We start from the raw sequence: 18,423 nt of genomic DNA on the forward strand, positions 1-18,423 counted from the left end.
TGTATACACATAAGAAAATAGACATTTTCAGATTACTATTATTATTATCTACATCACATTCCTTCACAATCCCCCCTAAAAAGACTATTTTCTCTTTTCTGTCCCTAATACTAAAGGTCCCACTTTGGCCTGGCCCTTCTCCTCAGCAACTCTTTTTGGCTGTATATAGAATTGGGCAGCAACTGTTCACTTCCCTCCTCGATACAGCTGGAGAGGTGCAGTCAGGCGCTATCTATCCCTATAACCCTATAGGATTGTGAGATTATGGACAGGGAGTGACTGTAGAGGAGTGAAGGGTTTGTCATCTTCCATCATAAGGAGGTCCTCTTCTTCTTGGTGGAGAAATGTAGGTGTGCTATTGTCTACAGCCTTGTTCATTAACTTTTTTACAAAAGGTAGAATACAGCCTACAATCAGGGCTAAAAGAACCAGGATTATTAATACCGTTACCCGTATCTGGACGAGCACCTTCTGCCACCCACTCATCCAGCTAAAGTATTGATCCCATGGGTCTGTGATACCTGAGTTCTTCTTCAACTCTAGTGACAGATCTTCTAATTTCTTTATAGCTAGAGTAACCTTACCATTTGGGCCAGTATTATCAGGAATGTATGTACAACAGGTTCCCGTTTTTTTTTCCTATGATTTTACAAAACACCTCCTTTCCCAGCTAGCACCATGTCTAAGGCCACCCGGTCCTGGAATGTCATGTAGGAAGTGGGGGCTAACTGGTCAGCAATTCCCTGGAGGGCATTTTTAGTGTAATTTACAAATCTCTGTTGGTTATAATATGTGTAGTGTCAGGTCACCTAGAGGCTGGGTGACAGATGCACACCATTGGGATAAGGAGTGCACCGCAAGGTAGTGGACCCTACGGGTGACTGCTGCGGATTGAACCCTGGGAGGTTCAGGAAGCAGGTCTACTGGATCACTGACACAGATCCCACTGGGAGCTAGAGCATAGATTCCCCAGGGCGCGGAGTCTAAGAGCCAGCAGGTGTTCACTAGAGCCTTTAATGGTAAGGATGGACTGCGCTGCAGTCTGGCTCCAGGTCGCGGCCCCCAGGGTCTCACAGCTCAAGCTCACAGTAGACTACAGGAGAAGAGGAAGGAGGCAGCAGGCTGGAACAACAAGGAAAGTAAGGTACAAGCCAAGGTCGGTAACAGGAATCAGATGTAGGAAACACAGCAAGTACACACAGAGGCTAACACACAGTGGTTGATCAGCACTGCTGGCTTGCAGTGCACAGGTTAATATAGGGTTCCCTGATAGGGCCTGGGGTGGGGCCATGCTTAGAGGGGAGGTTACAAAAGCAGTCAGGTGAGGGTCAGCTGGTCTCTAGAGATGAACACATGGAGACAGGTATGCTGATCGACAAACTCTATTGCATAACCATGACATGTAGTTAATCCAATCTACATTCTTGCTGACAGTTGTTATGGGGATCAAAGACTCAAAACCAGCTTTTACCTGGTCCCTGGCTTTAAATTCATCAGGGATCCCCCTTGTAACCCTTATGACATGTATGTATACATGAGGATCAAAGCTTCCGGAGAGAGCTGCTCGCTTCCTCCTCTGACTGTGTGCTGGGTCAGTGTATGTATCAGGGGTATCTTTGGTTAGGATATGGGGGCTTTCTATTTTCATCTTTTTTGTCTAATGCACTCTGTGGTCGCCCAGTCTGGCCCTGGGTTCCAACCCACTGGCCCCCACAGAAACCACAACTCTGTCCCCAGTAACTGTCTGTGTGGCATACATATATGTCCTTACCGTCAGGGATATCACTGTACCAATGGCATCACCATGAAGGGTCAAACAGACAAGGTACTATGTCACCGTAATCTAAGGTAAAGGTGGTCACATGTGTACCTGAAGAGTTACACCAAAATGTAATTATGTTATCATTTTTGTGATGGCCACCTCCTGGGCCCCTCCCCCCTAGATCAAACAGAAAAAGGATATGCAGCACCCGAAAACACGCTCTCCTGCAGTGATAAGCGTGCATTCAGGTGTTCTTCCTGGCCAACTTGACTGAGGTAGCTGTGGTCAGCAAAACTTGGAATGGACCATCATAACTTGGCTCAAGGATCTCCAGACAGTAGTTGGTGTGTTCCTGTATCTAATTCAGGATCTGGAATGGAAGAAAACACCTGGACATGCATTCAGGTTAATAATTAAAGTGGTGATTAAAGTGTGATAAAGTGGTTACATAATTAGTCAACACATCAGACTGTAACTGTTGTGGAAAGTAACAACCAAGTCTGGGAGCTGAACCAAACAAAATTTCATAAGGGTATAGGGCATGTTTCCCCCAGGGGTGTGTCTGACACTGAACAGGGCAATGGGCCAACTCATGTTAGTCTCTTGGGCCATCTTTAACATCCTGTTTTTAATGTCCTATTCATCCTTTCTACCTTCCCGCTACTTTGAGGGTGGTATGGGGTGTGTAGTGCCAACTGAACCCCCAGTGCTGCCCAAATCTCTTTAGTAAGGGTTGCTGTTAAGGCTGGGCCCTGATCTCTCAATATCACCTCTGAGACCCCAAATCTACATACTATCTCACTCAGTAGTTTCTTAGCTGTGGTCCTGGCAGTCATGACCACTTCCACTAGGGCGTATTCGAATCTGCCACTTCTTGGCACTTGAGAATGATCAATTTGCATCCTCTGGAATGGGGTATAGGGCTTTTGCCAGGTGCTTCTTCTGTGCTTCTTCTGTGCTTCTTCTGTGCATCCTGGGTTACATTTGGTGCAGATAATGCATGATCTGTAGAAGTTGTCGGTCAGTGGAGTAACTCTTGGTGCAACACTTGTTGATAAGAGAGTTCATAAAAGTCTTTGTCAAGTGGGCAGCTCCATGTGCCCATTGCACCACAGCTGGGTACATACTCCTGGGTAGACAAGGCTTCTTGTTGCACTCGAATAGTCCATTTCTGAGAGTTGCTCCTCTCCGTTTCCAGCTTTCCTTCTTATCCGGACTTGTTGTTTCCTGTAGTTCTTTTAGATAAACTCTGTCCACTGGGAAAGTCTGTAAGGTAAGCACGGGGTGGTCTTCTTCTACCACCCTGCTGTCCACTTCCCGTGGACCACCAGCTGTCTGTTTGGCAGCTGAATTGGCTAGATGATTGCCTCGAGCTTCCTTTGAGTTCATTTTGTCGTGTGCTTTTACTCATAATAGTCACTTGGGTTGTGAGAAGCAAGGCATCAATCAAGTTTTCACAGGTGTTCCTGCAGCCATCAGGAATCCTCTATCCTAGATAACACCATTATCATGGGCAATGCTGAAAGCATATCTTGAGTCCATATGAATGTTGGCTCTTTTTCCCTCTGCCCATTTACATGCTGTAGTAAGTGCTTACAGCTCTGCCTCCTGTGCAGTCATCACCGGTGGTAAGGATTCAGCTTGTAGAACAGTGTTTTCAGTGGTGACCGCGTGTCCTGTGTGGTCATGGGGTGACAAGTCAAGACTCTACTCCTCCTCCTCCTTCCCCCCCTCGAGAAGTGGAAGAAGGGTGGTAGGGTTCAGTGTTTGACAACTTAATAGAGTAATGCTGTCCAGTAGGAGGGAACACAGGAGTCTCAAGTGTCTGGTAGTGGACAAGTGTTTCGGCTGGATCTTGGTTGAATATGGCAACAACGTCATGGGGAGCAAGCAGAACGAGGCAGTGTCCGAGGACCAAGTTCAAAGTTTTGTCAAGCAAGGCTTGTGTAGCAAATCCAGCTCGCAGACACAATAGGCCTCCTCTTGCTACCACATCCAGCCGACAGGAATAATATCCTATGGGGCGTAGGCTGATGCCGTGTGATTGGGTGAGTACACCTGCAGCATGTCCCAGACGTTCGGATACAAAGAACTTGAGCGTTTTGTCGTAGTCTGGGAGCCCTAGCGCCTGAGATGGCACACTTGAGGGCCTCAAACTTAGATATTTCTTCAGGAGACATCTGGAAGGGTCCGATTGCAGAGCATCAGTAGGAAGGCTTCTGGAATCCATGCTCTGCACTAGGAAATTAGTCCAAAGAAAATGACAGGTGTTGAGCACCACTGCAATTTGGGCTTTGAGGCTCTGCAGCCCTGGTTGGCAAGATAGCACAACAGGCTTTCTGAGGTGACTTCAACAGGGAGTAAGTCAGCTGCACAAAGGAGAAGGTCATCAACATGTTGGAAGAGAATCACTTCCGGCTGTTCCTCTTGTCATGTGTCAAGGATGATAGCCATAGCTTTTGCAGACTGGCTTGGAAAGTTCTGTGCCCCTTGCGGCACAACTGTTTAGGTATGTTGCCGTTTCTTTCCGTGGATGAATGCAAAAAGGTACCAGCAGGAGGGGTGAGGGTGGACACTGAAGAAAACGTTTGTAAGGTCCACCTCTGTGAGGTATTTTGCAGTCAAAGGCATCCACAGCAGGTACCTGGTTCTTCTTAGGGGTTCTCTTCTTGGGGTTATTGTGGTTTCCGGGGCAATGAAGTGCCCTCTTTTAGCTTGACTGAAACTGGTGGCACCTTTAAGTGACCGTTGTCTTCCGGTCCTGTGGACCATAGGCACGCAGGGATTCTGTCAAGTACTTCCTGCAGTATTGAACTTGAAGTTTTTGCTTCATTAAGTGTCATCAGGAGAGGCAGAGAACACAAAGCAGATGAGTCTTCTAAAGATAGGGGAGTATGTAACTTCATCCCCCCTTCAGGCGTGTCCTGATTGAGGCCTGTAGTCTGGACAACACATCAGCTCCTAGTAGATTCAAGGGACATGTAGAGGACACCACAAATCTGGCAAGCAAATCAGGAAGTGGACTGGAGCGGGGCACCCCATCCATTCCTACGCAGGAAACATCAATAGTGGAAAGGAAAGAATTATTAGGCAGGTTCACCGCCCTCAACACACTTTTGGCTGCACCCCTGTCAATGAGGAAAGTGGTAGGTTTTTCGTCTGGGAAATCTTGGGGCTCTGCATTCTTTTCTGAAGTGACCCCGTTTCCCACAGTTGTAACTGGTGATCCTTTCCCTGGTATTGGGCAGTGGTGGTGGACTAGTGTAGGCGGGATCTTCGTCATGGGTTACCATGAGGGGCGTTGGTTTTTTACCTTTTTGATTTTCTATACCTCTGGTCACCAACAATAAATCAGACATTTTCATTGAATGGTATTCAGGGCGGGCCACCATCAGGCCTTTTCTGATATCCTCTCTGAGCCCTGAAACAAAAGCAGTTGATAACATGTGTGTGTGTGCCTTTATGAGTCTAGCATGATACTTCTTCACAGACTCCCCTTTATCTTGGGTAATATCTTGGATTGTGGTGGTCTGATCCGTCAACTTCTCCTTTGCCCAGTCGTGGAGTTGTGCACAGAACTCCACGCCTGAGGTGTAGGAAGTGGCACTTGTCAGGCAGACTTGTCACTAAGGCCGCTGCTTGTGATAGAGTAAAAGTGACACACATCACTGGTGCCCCTTCTGGTAACCGAGACTGTTGTTGGGGCGGGGGCTGGCAAGAGGCACTGTTCCTTACGGTTGCCAGCATGTGTTTGAGATCCTCTCGGAACTGAGAGTCTGGAGCCGGATTGGGGGTTAAATCAGTGGGTGGCTTTGCTGCCTGCTGTTGGGCTTCCCACTCAGATGCTTCTTCATCATTAACATATCCGGCCTGGGAATGTGATGCTCCCGTATTGGGGAAGACAGGTGTGTGGTATGAACCATCTTGGTTTAAAACAGGGAGGGCTGGGTACAGGCTGTTTAAGCTTACTGGGTGTACCAAGATGGCCGCCGTAGGAAGTGCACTGGACTGGGTAGAAAGTGAAGGCATGGGTGCACTAAGATGGCCGCCGGGCTGAGTTGTCACAGTGGGTTGTGCTTGGGTGGTGAGAAAGGAGTGGTTGTTAGACGGAGGGCAGTGCTGTCCCTCCCCTCCTTTGTTTCAAGTTCCAACATATCATCAGCTCTGTGATACACATACATAATACAATCGCCATCTTTCTTAACTTCCTTTATCCAATTTTCTTTATCACACAGGATTTTTCTCCCTGTTTCTTCAGCAACATAACTTTCGCCACTTCTTTCAACTTTGTTAACTATTTCAACATCTTCTTCTCTCCTTCTTTACAATATCACTTTCTTTACAATATCACTTTCTGTTTCTCGGCTAACGGCTTGAGAGGAGAATACATACAACCAAGGGGTTAATATTTTTCTCAGCGTTCTTTATCAAAAATTCCTTCGGTGGGGGAACATACTGTGCTCCTAGCTTCCACTGTTTGCTATAACCCTGTAATGTACGGTTAATCTCAGAACAAGAACAAACACGTCAGGGGTAGTGAGGAGCAACGGCCCGCGACCCAACAGATCCCCCGGGCAGCCCCTCTCGTGTATAGCAAACAGTAAACCACAAATACACTCACGACAGGACATTACACCTGCCACTCTTCGAACTGCAAAATTTCAGCAGGCTAAGATAACCACAAGGGCAGACCACCCTGCAAAAATGAACCCGTTTATAGACTTTTTTTTTTTTTTTCCAGCTCTACACCAAGAGGCCGACAACTCTTCTTGGGGTGAGACTTCTGTAACACTTTCAGACTGCAAAACCAGCAGCTGAGATAACCCTCAAAGGTTCGTCGAACCCAGAGTAACCCGTCTATAAACGTTTGCTACAAGGGAAACCATCTCATACCAGAGGCCGAAAGCTCATCTGGAGATGAGACCACACATTCACACATGTAGCACTTTTAGACTGCTGAGTTTCGTAGCCCAAAGAATGGCAGACAGTGAACAAATACAGACAGCAGAAACCCATTGACAGGTTCATTAAAACAACCTCAGGCGAGGAAATACCTGCCTCTAAGACAGTCTCAGCATACCGACAGAATCCAGCCGTCAACCGAAAGATAAGAGAGTCGTACAGTGGTAAGAATATAAATCAAACTCACCGGTACTGTTAGGGCTGCGCAAACCCCACTCTCATCAATCAGTTAACGCCCAAATGCTTATCGCGGTACGGCTTCGACTGTAGCCTGAGGTCCCGGGTTTCGGCACCATCTGTTATGGAAATGATTAAGAGCTCCAATCAAGCCCAAGGTTATCTGCTGCTGTCTCTAATTGAAAAGTGTTGATATGCATGCATATAAAAGTAAACACTCTGAGACACGCTCAGCTCCGTTACTTCTTACACTTCTAATTTATTCAAGGCGGTGCTAATGTTTTATACACACAAATACGTCATTGCTATGTTAGTCTAATAGGTACATCTCATTGGTTAAGATAGAAAAAGAAAATGGAGAATCTTCATAACGAGGTCTGGCTGTCTTTGGTTTTATCTTCAGTTCCACGTTCTTCTGATGTGTGGGATGTAGGGGGTACCCGCCATCTTGAGAAAATATAGGAACAGAGCTAATCTGTATACTTATATAATGAGTAAGGAGAAAAATATGTATACACATAAGAAAATAGACATTTTCAGATTACTATTATTATTATCTACATCACATTCCTTCACACACTAACAGCCAAATTTTTGAAAGGAAATTCCAATACCTATAATTTAATAGTTAGTTATTTCAGATTTTCACATTTTCGGGTTTTCGGATTTTCACATTTCGAATTTCCAAATTTCCAAATTTTCAAATTTTCAAATGTACGAATTTATGAGTTTTCGAATTTACGAATGTACGAATTTACGAATGTGCGAATTTACGAATGTACGAATTTAGGAATTTACGAATTGCGATCATAACGAATGACCCGAAAAACGTAAAAAAACCCCAAAAAACAAATGAAACGAAAATGAAAAACAAAAAAATGTTTTGGCAGTGCACATGTCTACAGTGTATAGTGTATTCTGGATTAAAGCTTAAAGTGGTTGTAAATCCTTCCATACAGCCAGTGAAGTGACTGGCTTCAGCTGATACACGGAGATGAAACAAATCCTCCTACATAAGATGTACCTGTTTATCTGCAGTCTTCTCTTCCCTACCTCAGTTTAAATGGGAGAGCTGAAGTTACACTCTGCAGAGCTCAGTGAGGAGAGCTCTGAGAGCTGATTGGAGGAAAGAGACACACCCCCCCTCCACACAGCACACAAGAACAGGCTGTGTGCTGGAGATCCCTCCCCTGTCACCTTTTATCTCTTGGTGTCAGGAAAACCGGTCAGAAGTGACTCATGCAGATAGCAGAGGAAGAAGGCAGCAGACAGAAATGGCACTCAGTGCTCTGGATTGAGACAAGTACACACTATAGAGGGATATGCTACATGCTCAAGCACACAGCTATGAGCTACATAACTTAACTCAGACTATGTTCTCAGCCCTCCGGGATAAGTGACCCAGGGTACATTCAACAGAGGAGACTGAGGACATATTGTGGGAAAGAGGAATTGGGGGGGGGGGGGCAGCCCCAGAATGGTAGTGAGCACTGCAGCCACAGCTTTCTTTTTTAACTTTAACTACTACAGCTCCGGTAGATTTACCCCCTTCCTGGCCAGGCCATTTTTTTTGCGATTCGGCACTGCGTTACTTTAACTGACAAGTGCGCAGTCATGCGACACTGTACATAATAAAATGTTTGTCCCTTCTTTCCCACAAATAGAGCTTTCTTTTGGTGGTATTTGATCACCTCTGCGGTTTTTATTTTTTGCGCTATATACAAAAAAAGAGCGACTTTCTGCTATCCAATAAAAAAAATGTAAAAAAAAATCTAATTTCTTCATCACTTTAAGCCAATATGTATTCTGCTACATGTTTTTGGTACAACAAAAATCCCAATAAGCGTATATTGATTGGTTTGCGCAAAAGTTATAGCGTCTACAAACTATGGGATATTTTTATTTGTTTAAAATTTTATTAGTAATGGCGGCGATCAGCGACTCATAGCGGGACTGCGACATTGCGGCAGACAAATCGGACACCTAACTGACACTTTTTGGGGACCAGTGACACTAATACAGTGATCAGTGCTAAAAAAATATGCACTGTCCAATGACACTGGCAGGGACGGGGTTAACATCAGGGGTAATCAAAGGGCTAAATGTGTTCTAACTGTGGGGGGGGGAGGTCCTTTGACTGGGGGAAGGTAAAGATTCGTGTTCCTGAACACAGGTTCGGCACATTCCCCTCTCACAGACCACCGTTCTGCCTTTCTCCTAAATCAGGGGTTTCCAAAGTACGGCCCTCCAGTTGTTCAGGAACTTCAATTCCCATCATGCCTACGAATGTCAGAGTTCTGCAACAGCTGGAGGGACGTAGTTTGGAGACCCCTGTCCTAAATGATCGTCAGGTCCCGGCGGACATCACGTCTTACGGAACCGCTGTGTCCAATCATAGCAGAAGCAGACCGCTGGCGGCGCACGCGCGTGCGCCCCAGACCTGGAAGTGTCAGATCACGTAATAGGTACGTGATTTGGCGCAGAGCAGCCACCCTGCTGCAGTATATCTATGGTGGGCAGTGGCTAAGTGGTTAAAAAAAGAAAAGAATAGCCCGGAGTTGGGCTGATGGCGAGTCTGAGATCCTAATAACTATCCTGCCTGGTTCACTACTTTTTCTGCTTCCTTCACTCATTTCATGCCACCTTTTTAGGAATAATTCACTTAAACACTTACAAGAGGCCTCTTAGTTCCCAGTGGTCTAGTCCACACGGGGTCATTCAGAACACCCAAGACCCATGAGACATGGGGGCCCTGGCTGTTGGACACTTGCACCCAAGGGAACATCTCCTACCACCACCAAGCAAACGGACCATCCTCCAATCATTCCTGACCAGAACCAGGTGTCCACACTCCTCAGGTATTGGCTGTACTGTGACCTTCTAAGAAAGAATAAATTACCAGTCCAACATTACAGGGGCCCAGTGACCGCCAAAACCACTGTGACTTTCGTTTTTTCACTCTTGTCTGTTTTATATTGACAACACATCTCATCATTCTGCAAAATCTAGCAGTAAAAGAGAGACTATTAAATAGAGTTCTCTGTTGAGGGGAGAGGGGTAGGTCCTTCCCTGTTATCTGCACTGCCATCTAGGACCCCCATAGAGGAACCACCCCTTTATGTATGGCACGGCTCCTGGGACAGGGACTAATGGGAATATTCTTTGTATCTACTGTGTTCCTGTAGCCAAAAGTAGGGAATGATTGATCCTTTCTGCTGTGTGCTCTGCTGCCACCCAGTGGACAGATATGAAACTTCTTGTAGCAGAACTTTAAAGTGGAACACACACGTCCTGACAGGTGCTTTAAAAATACACCCCCTCCACTGGAATTCAGGCGCCCGGGATCCGAAAGGTGTACAGGACTACATAATACACAGAGCGCTGGGCACAGGACTACATAATATACAGGAGGGTGTTAGGTATAGAGTGCAGGATTCAGAGGTTTGCTGTGCACAGAGGACACTTCTGGCCCCACATCCATAGCTCACCTCTGCACCCTTAATGGACGCACCTCCACTGTAATACACAGAGTGCTGGGCACAGGACTGCATAATACACAGAGTGCTGGGCACAGGGCTACATAATACACAGATCGCTGGGCATAGGACTGCATAATACACAGAGTGCTGGGCACAGGACTGCACAATACACAGAGTGCTGGGCACAGGACTGCAAAAATAAACAGGGCACTGGGTACAGGACTGCATAATACACAGAGCGTTGGGGACAGGACTGCACAATACACAGAGCACTGGGCACAGGACTGTAGAATACACAGAGTGCGAGGTACAGGACTTCACAATACACAGAGCACTGGGTACAGGACTGCATAATACACAGAGTGCTGGGCAGAGGACTGCACAATACACAGAGTGCTGGGCACAGGACTGCAAAAATAAACAGGGCACTGGGTACAGGACTGCATAATACACAGAGCGTTGGGCACAGGACTGCATAATACACAGAGCGTTGGGCACAGGACTGCATAATACACAGAGTGCTGGGCACAGGGCTACATAATACACAGATCGCTGGGCATAGGACTGCATAATACAGAGAGTGCTGGGCACAGGACTGCACAATACACAGAGTGCTGGGCACAGGACTGCAAAAATAAACAGAGCGCTGGGCACAGGACTGCATAACACACAGAGCACTGGGCACAGCCTACATAATACACAGAGCGCTGGGCACAGGGCTACATAATACACAGAGCGCCGGGCACAGGGCTACTTAATACACAGAGCGTTGGGCACAGGACTGCATAATATACATGGGGGTGTTAGGTATAGAGTGCAGGATTCAGAGGTTTGCTATGCACAGAGGACACTTCTGCCCCCACATCCATTGCTCACCTCTGCACCCTTAATGGACGCACCACCACTGTAATACACAGAGTGCTGGGCACAGGACTGCACAATACACAGAGTGCTGGGCACAGGACTGCAAAAATAAACAGGGCACTGGGTACAGGACTGCATAATACACAGAGCGTTGGGCACAGGACTGCATAATACACAGAGCGTTGGGCACAGGACTGCATAATACACAGAGTGCTGGGCACAGGACTGCATAATACACAGAGCACTGGGCACAGGCTACATAATACACAGAGCGCTGGGCACAGAGCTACATAATACACAGAGCGCCGGGCACAGGGCTACATAATACACAGAGCGCTGGGCACAGGACTACATAATATACAGGAGGGTGTTAGGTATAGAGTGCAGGATTCAGAGGTTTGCTATACACAGAGGACACTTCTGCCCCCACTTCTGCCCCCACATCCATTGCTCACCTCTGCACCCTTAATGGACGCACCACCACTGTAATACACAGAGTGCTGGGCACAGGACTGTACAATACACAGAGTGCTGGGCAGAGGACTGCACAATACACAGAGTGCTGGGCACAGGACTGCAAAAATAAACAGAGCACTGGGTACAGGACTGCATAATACACAGAGCACTGGGCACAGGGCTACATAATAGAGAGAGGGCTGGGCACAGGACTGCATAATACACAGAGCGTTGGGCACAGGACTGCATAATACACAGAGTGCTGGGCACAGGACTGCACAATACACAGAGTGCTGGGCACAGGGCTACATAATATACAGAGTGCTGGGCACAGGACTGCATAATACACAGAGCATTGGGCACAGGACTGCATAATATACATGGGGGTGTTAGGTATAGAGTGCAGGATTCAGAGGTTTGCTGTGCACAGAGGACACTTCTGGCCCCACTTTTGCCTCCACATCCATAGCTCACCTCTGCACCCTTCTCTCACAGATTATCTCTGCAGCCACCTTTTAGCCCTTCACCCACAACAGTTAAACTCTCCATCTCTCCATGCAGCCGCATCAGCTCTGACCCCCCCCCCATCTGCTCACCACCCGGCCTCAGCCCTCCACACAGTAAATTTTTGACTCTGCCTCTCCTCCACTGAACAGCAGCAGGAGCAGCAGTGGGATCGTCCAGCAGGGGACATCAGCATCCAAGCCACCAGACTGTATCTCAGCTAGCATGGGATGCCTGTCTACATTAATCTGGTGTTCTGTCAAATTCTCCAACCCATCAGAAACTCCAACAACTTAACTTCCGGTTTCTTTAAACCAGCAGTAATTGGAGTTTTTGACGAATTGGTGGTTGGACACAACAGCGGCAACAAAATAGAGTCCGGTGCAGGATATTATGAGTGGAGATTCTTACTCGGCTCCGATACTAGCCAACAAAATAGCTGCCTCTGAAGCCGTGCCAACTTTGTCCTCGTTAGCTGCTGTGCTTTTAAAACAGCTCAATCTTCCTGTACGGGACTATATTAGGTTGTCGGTGTTTTGTCAAACCACCAATTCGTCAAAATCTACAATTACTAAGGGTTTAAATAAACCGGAAGTAGCGTGGTTGGAGTTTCTAATGGGTTGGAGAAATTGACAGAACATCGGCCCTGAATCCGGGGACAGAACCAGGGACAGACTTGGTCTGGGGGCAGTCGAGAGACTTTCCCCCGGAAAACCCGGAGATGTCTGGTCAACCTACTTTATTGAGGACATTGTGTATACATTTTTAGAAAGCGAGTTTCGCTATCAGTGATTGAAATTCAAACTCATGCATATGTGTATGCACCATGCATTAAGCAATCACAGCAGGACAGTATTTTCCAGAACAGTTATTTTAAATCTTCATAACGCATTTGCATAGCTCCCAACTGTTCCTGATTTGGAGGGACTGTCCCTGATTTGGAGCAATGTCCCTCTGTCCCTCATTCCTCCTCATTTGTCCCTCATTTTGGTCTCATCTATATAGTTGTATATAAAATGTACTTTTTATCTTTGAAAAAGTGTTTCCCAGTGCTAAACCTTTCACCTAAATTCAAAATTGCTGCATTTGTAAATGTTAAAAGCCAATATAAAGGAATAGGAGTGGCAAAAAAATGTCCTTGTGGATTTAGTTAAATTTTTGGGGGTTAATTCTCCTTTAACCACTAAGCCACCGCCCACCGTCATATGACGGCTGGACGAGGCTTCTGTTGTTCTGGGAGGACGTCATATGACGTCCTCGCCCTCCCGAGCCACTAGGGGGCGCGCACGCGCCGCCGCCGGCGCGCGTGCGTGCCCGCTGCGTTGCTCGGGACCCGGTGCGATTGCCGGGTGACAGAGCAGGAGCGTGGATCTGTGCATGTAAACACAGATCCACGTCCTGTCAGAGAGGAGAGGAGACCGATGGCGTGTCCCTTGTACATAGGGACAGCGATCGGTCACCTCTCCCAGTCAGTCCCCTCCCCCCACAGTTAGAATCACCTCCTTAGGTCATACATTAACCCCTCGAGCACCCCCTAGTGTTAACCCCTTCCCTACCAGTCACATTTACACAGCAATTTTATAGCACAGATCGCTGTATAAATGTGAATGGTCCCAAAAATGTGTCAAAAGTGTCCGATGTGTCCGCCGCAATATCGCAGTCACAATAAAAATCGCAGATCGCCGCCATTACTAGTAAAAAATAAATAAATAATAAAAATGCTATAAATCTATCCCCTATTTTGTAGACGCTATAACTTTTGCGCAAACCAATCAATATACGCTTATCGCAATTTTTTTTTACCAAAAATATGTAGAAGAATACATATCGGCCTAAACTGAGGAAAAAATTTGTTAAAAAAAAAATTGGATATTTATTATAGCAAAAAGGAAAAAATATTGTGTTTTTTCAAAATTGTCCCTCTTCTTTTGTTTATAGCGCAATAAATAAAAACCGCAGAGGTGATCAAATACCACCAAAAGAAAGCTCTATTTGTGGGGAAAAAATGATAAAAATTTAATTAAGGTGCAGTGTAACATGACCGCGCAATTGTCATTCAAAGTGCGACAGCGCTGAAAACTGAAAAATGGCTTGGGCAGGAAGGGGGTGTAAGTGCCCTGTATTGAGGTGGTTAAGGGGGTGTGTCAAGGGTGTGTGTGTGTGTCAGAGGGGCGTGTCCTATGCCTACATACGTTTGCAAGTAGGTGTCCCTCATTCCCAAAATGTTGGGAGGTATGCATTTGGGGTTATATGCCATTATAAATACAGTTTGGTGGAGTTCTTTAAATTCACCTAGTATAATGTCTTTCCTGTATGCAGAATGCTAAGGCAATACAATAAGATGTGGTAGACTTGAAATAGAAGTGTTCAAGGCAGTTAAAAATGAGTGTTTATTTTACTAGCCCCAATGAGTGTCTTGAGAGGAGGAAGGATAACAGAAGCCCACACAAAGAAAAGAAAGGGAAAACAGAAAATTACATGCAATACAAAAAATTGTCACAAGATGGCAGCATACAAAAAACAATAAAAAAAAAACAATTAAAAAACAAAACCAAACAAAACAAAAACAAATACTGCAGCTGCTGACTTTTAAAATAAAGACACTTACCAGGGCGCCCGCAATGTCGTGACCTGAAGCCGATCTATCCTTTGGCTGTTGCTGCCATCCTCGGTAATGGAATCAGGAAGTTCACTTCCTGGTTCCCTACTGCGCATGGGCGACTCGCGCTGCGCTATCCCACTGGTCCCTGCTGTTTTCACAGATTGGAGAAAAGGCCCTTTACCACGTGATCAGCTGTCAGCCAATGAAAACAGAAGTCGGTAATCAGCTTTTTTTTTCCCTTACACTGATAGCGTGAGGAGAAAAAAAATAAGCTGACTACCCACTTGTGTAAGCGGGACATCGATCCCACACAGTGACAGCCACTGCTGCTAACCAGTGCCACCTACCAGTATCCACCAGTGCCACCTACCAGTGCCCATCAGTACTGCTATCCATTGCCACCTACCAGTGCCCACCAGTGCTACCTATCAGTGCCCATCAGTGCTGCCAATCAGTGCCCATCAGTGCCTCCTTTCAGTGCTGCCTATCAGTGCCACCTCTCAGTGCAGCATCATCGGTGCCTCCTGATCAGTGCCCACCAGTGCAGCCTCATCTGTGCCAATCAGTGCCACCTATCAGTGCCTCATCATCAGTGCCACCTTTAAGTGCTGCCTATCAGTGCCACCTACCAGTGCCCATCTGTGCCCATCAGTGCCACCTTGCAGTGCTGTCTATCAGTGTCACCTCTCAGTGCAGCCTCATCAGCGCCTCCTGATCAGTGCCCACCAGTGCCACCTCATTAGCGCCAATCACTGCCACCTATCAGTGCTCATCAGTACCACCTTATCAGTGCCTATTAGTGTCACCGATCGGTGCCCTTCAGTGCAGCCTCATCAGCGCACATCAATGAAAGAGAAAAATTATCTGTTTGCAAAATTTTATAACAAACTATGAAAACTGTTTTTTTTTTTTTTTTTAATTCAGTCTTTTTTTGATTGTTTAGCAAAAACTAAAAATCCCAGTAGTGATTAAATACCACCAAAAGAAATCTCTGTTTGTGTGAAAAAAAAATGATAAAAATTTAGTGACAGCGCTGAAAGCTGAAAATTGGCCTGGGCAGGAAGTGGGTATAAGTGCCCGGTAGGCAAGTGGTCAAAGGTATCGGAATGCGCTAGACACCCAGCAATAGCACAATAGGAGCGAAGGTATCCAGTGCATCCCCTCACCGCTGCAACCGCCAGAAGCATGTGCCGGGAACTGAGCTCCGATATGTTTTGCTCATCCTGACTAGCATTCGACACTAAAGCCCAGAAGAAGGTGTGGGGGGTGGGGTGGGGTGGGGGGGTCATTCCCCTGAAAAGTGTTGGGTGTGCAGTATATCAAATGCCCTTCACCAATACATTGCAAAAAGACTTTTTAAGTGATTTGAGACTTTGTACTAAGCACTTCTCAAGACACATCCTGGATCCCCTGCACTACTGAAGTCCGGGAAAGACAAGTATGTCAACTGTTTTTCCCTCTACAGATACTTTTATGCAACATTTCAAAGAGCTATCCTTTAAACAATGCCGTGCTACAATATACCGTATGTGAATACAATAATAAAGTGCAATAATGCTAGAAGACAAGTCTCATGACCACTAAATCATAAATGCGTGTAAATACTTTCAAATAACATGAGAACAGTTCCTGAACTTGAAAACCAGTATGCTCCCAGTGAAAGTAGTGAATGGATTTACATTCAAACAGTTCCAAAAAAAAGTGCGCCGTGTGCATGCAATATTCCACTCCAAAAACCAAACCATGGATGTCCCCCTGGACTCACCCACAGGTAAGGGCCCCCTGGACTTATACTGAGGTGGGTCTACTAAGCTTTGATATGCTTGTAAATCATCCAGAGTTTGGGGATCCCTCTCAATGTATCCTTTCAATTCTGTTCACACTGTTGCGTTTGCTTTGCTTCGCTGCACTCTAAAACTTAACTGCTTCAATACCTATCCTGACACTCCTCTCCTACATGTAAAAATCATCATTTTTTTGCTAGAAAATTACTCAGAACCCCCAAACATTATATATGGTTTTTTTAGCAGACACCCTAGGGAATAAAATGGCGGTCATTGCAACTTTTTATCTCCCACGCTATTTGCGCAATAATTTTCAAATGCCTTTTTTTTGGAGAAAAAACAGTTTCATGAATTAAAAAATAACAAAACAGTAAAGTTAGCCCAATTTTTTTTTATAATGTGAAAGATGATGTTACGCCGAGTAGATAGATACCTAACATGTCACACTTTAAAATTGCGCACAATCATGGAATGGCGCCAAACTTCATTACTTAAAAATCTTCATAGGCGACGCTTTAAAATTTTTTACAGGTTACCAGTTTAGAGTTACAGAGGAGGTTCTAGAATTGTTGCACACGCCCTAGCGATACCTCACATGTGTGGTTTGAGCAGCGTTTACATATGTGGGCGGGACTTACGTGTGCGTTCGCTTCTGAGTGCGAGCTACCGGGGACAGGGGCGTTTTAAAATTTTTTTATTTTTATTTTATTTTTTTTTCTTAATTTTTTTTATTTTTACACTTTTTTAACATTTTTTTTTGATTACTTTTATTCCTATTACAAGGAATGTAAACATCCCTTGGAATAGGAATCTATGTGACAGGTCCTCTTTATGGAGAGATGTGGGGTCAATAAGACCCCACATCTCTTCTCTAGGCTGGAAAGCATGAGATCGTGAAAAAAAAATTCACTGATCTCATGCTGACAGCCGCGATCACGGCTTAGTTTATTTCCGGGATCCCAGGCGTGACGTCATAACGTCACGCCCAGGCCTCCGACGGTCATAGAGATGACTGGTGACCATCTGGTCACCAGTCATCTCTATCGTCAACATCCGGCGCCAGCCTATTCCTTGTCCGGGCTCCCGATGGCACGGGGGAGCCCGGAGAAGCACCGGATGGCAGCAGGAGGGGGGGGCGTCCCCTTCCGTCGCCTATAAGAGCGATCAAGCGGAAGTGGAACTGCCGCTATGATCATTCTTATCGTGCACAGAATCGCCGGCTGAAAAGAATGATATCTGAATGATGCATCTAGCTGCAAGTATCATTCAGATATCCCCCCTAAAAGTAGAGGACGTCATTTTACTATAGGCGGATATTGAAATTAAACTCTCTGTTGCTTTCGCCTTGCTTCAGCGCTTTTCCAAAGCCCCCATACAAGTCTATCAGAGCGCAACACCCTCACTCCCCCCACCCTATTTCCCCTTCCTCGCTGTACTTTTCTCCGTGGGCGATGAGCTCTCCACGCAGCCAATGTACCGTTCAAGGGATTTGAAGTCCCCGGCCATATTCTCATTCTTCCTGTAGGGTTTCTGGGATGGATCAGAGCAATTCTGGTTGGTCAAATCAGTCACGTGTTGACGCGGACCATACAGAATCATTCTGATACATCCCAGAAGCCCCGTCCATTAAGGCCGCATAGGTGCCGCCCCCCCCCATCCATGCACCTGGCCCCTATGCAGGATGCCGGACGTATGAATTCCAAAAGGGGGTTTGTTTTATTGAAGCACCTACTTAGAGCCAGAGGCTCTAATAGGCTTAAAAATAGGGTGGGCTCGGGGCGCAGAGAATGCGAACGAGCCCACCCAGGTGTGTTACAATAGCGAATGAATATG

General features: G+C 46.1%; 1 protein-coding gene across 1 annotated transcript in view; it reads right to left on the minus strand.

Moving 5' to 3' along the window:
* LOC141111678 (fibronectin-like) overlaps positions 1–18,189 on the minus strand; it is a 159,442-nt gene extending 141,253 nt beyond the window's left edge. The window contains 1 exon segment of the mRNA XM_073603828.1: positions 18,027–18,189. Within this exon segment, the coding sequence (XP_073459929.1) occupies positions 18,027–18,189 (163 nt within the window).
* Positions 18,190–18,423: the final 234 nt, after the last annotated feature.

Source organism: Aquarana catesbeiana, linkage group LG11 (genome assembly GCF_042186555.1).
Source record: "Aquarana catesbeiana isolate 2022-GZ linkage group LG11, ASM4218655v1, whole genome shotgun sequence".
NCBI classification, from domain to species: Eukaryota; Metazoa; Chordata; class Amphibia; order Anura; family Ranidae; genus Aquarana; species Aquarana catesbeiana.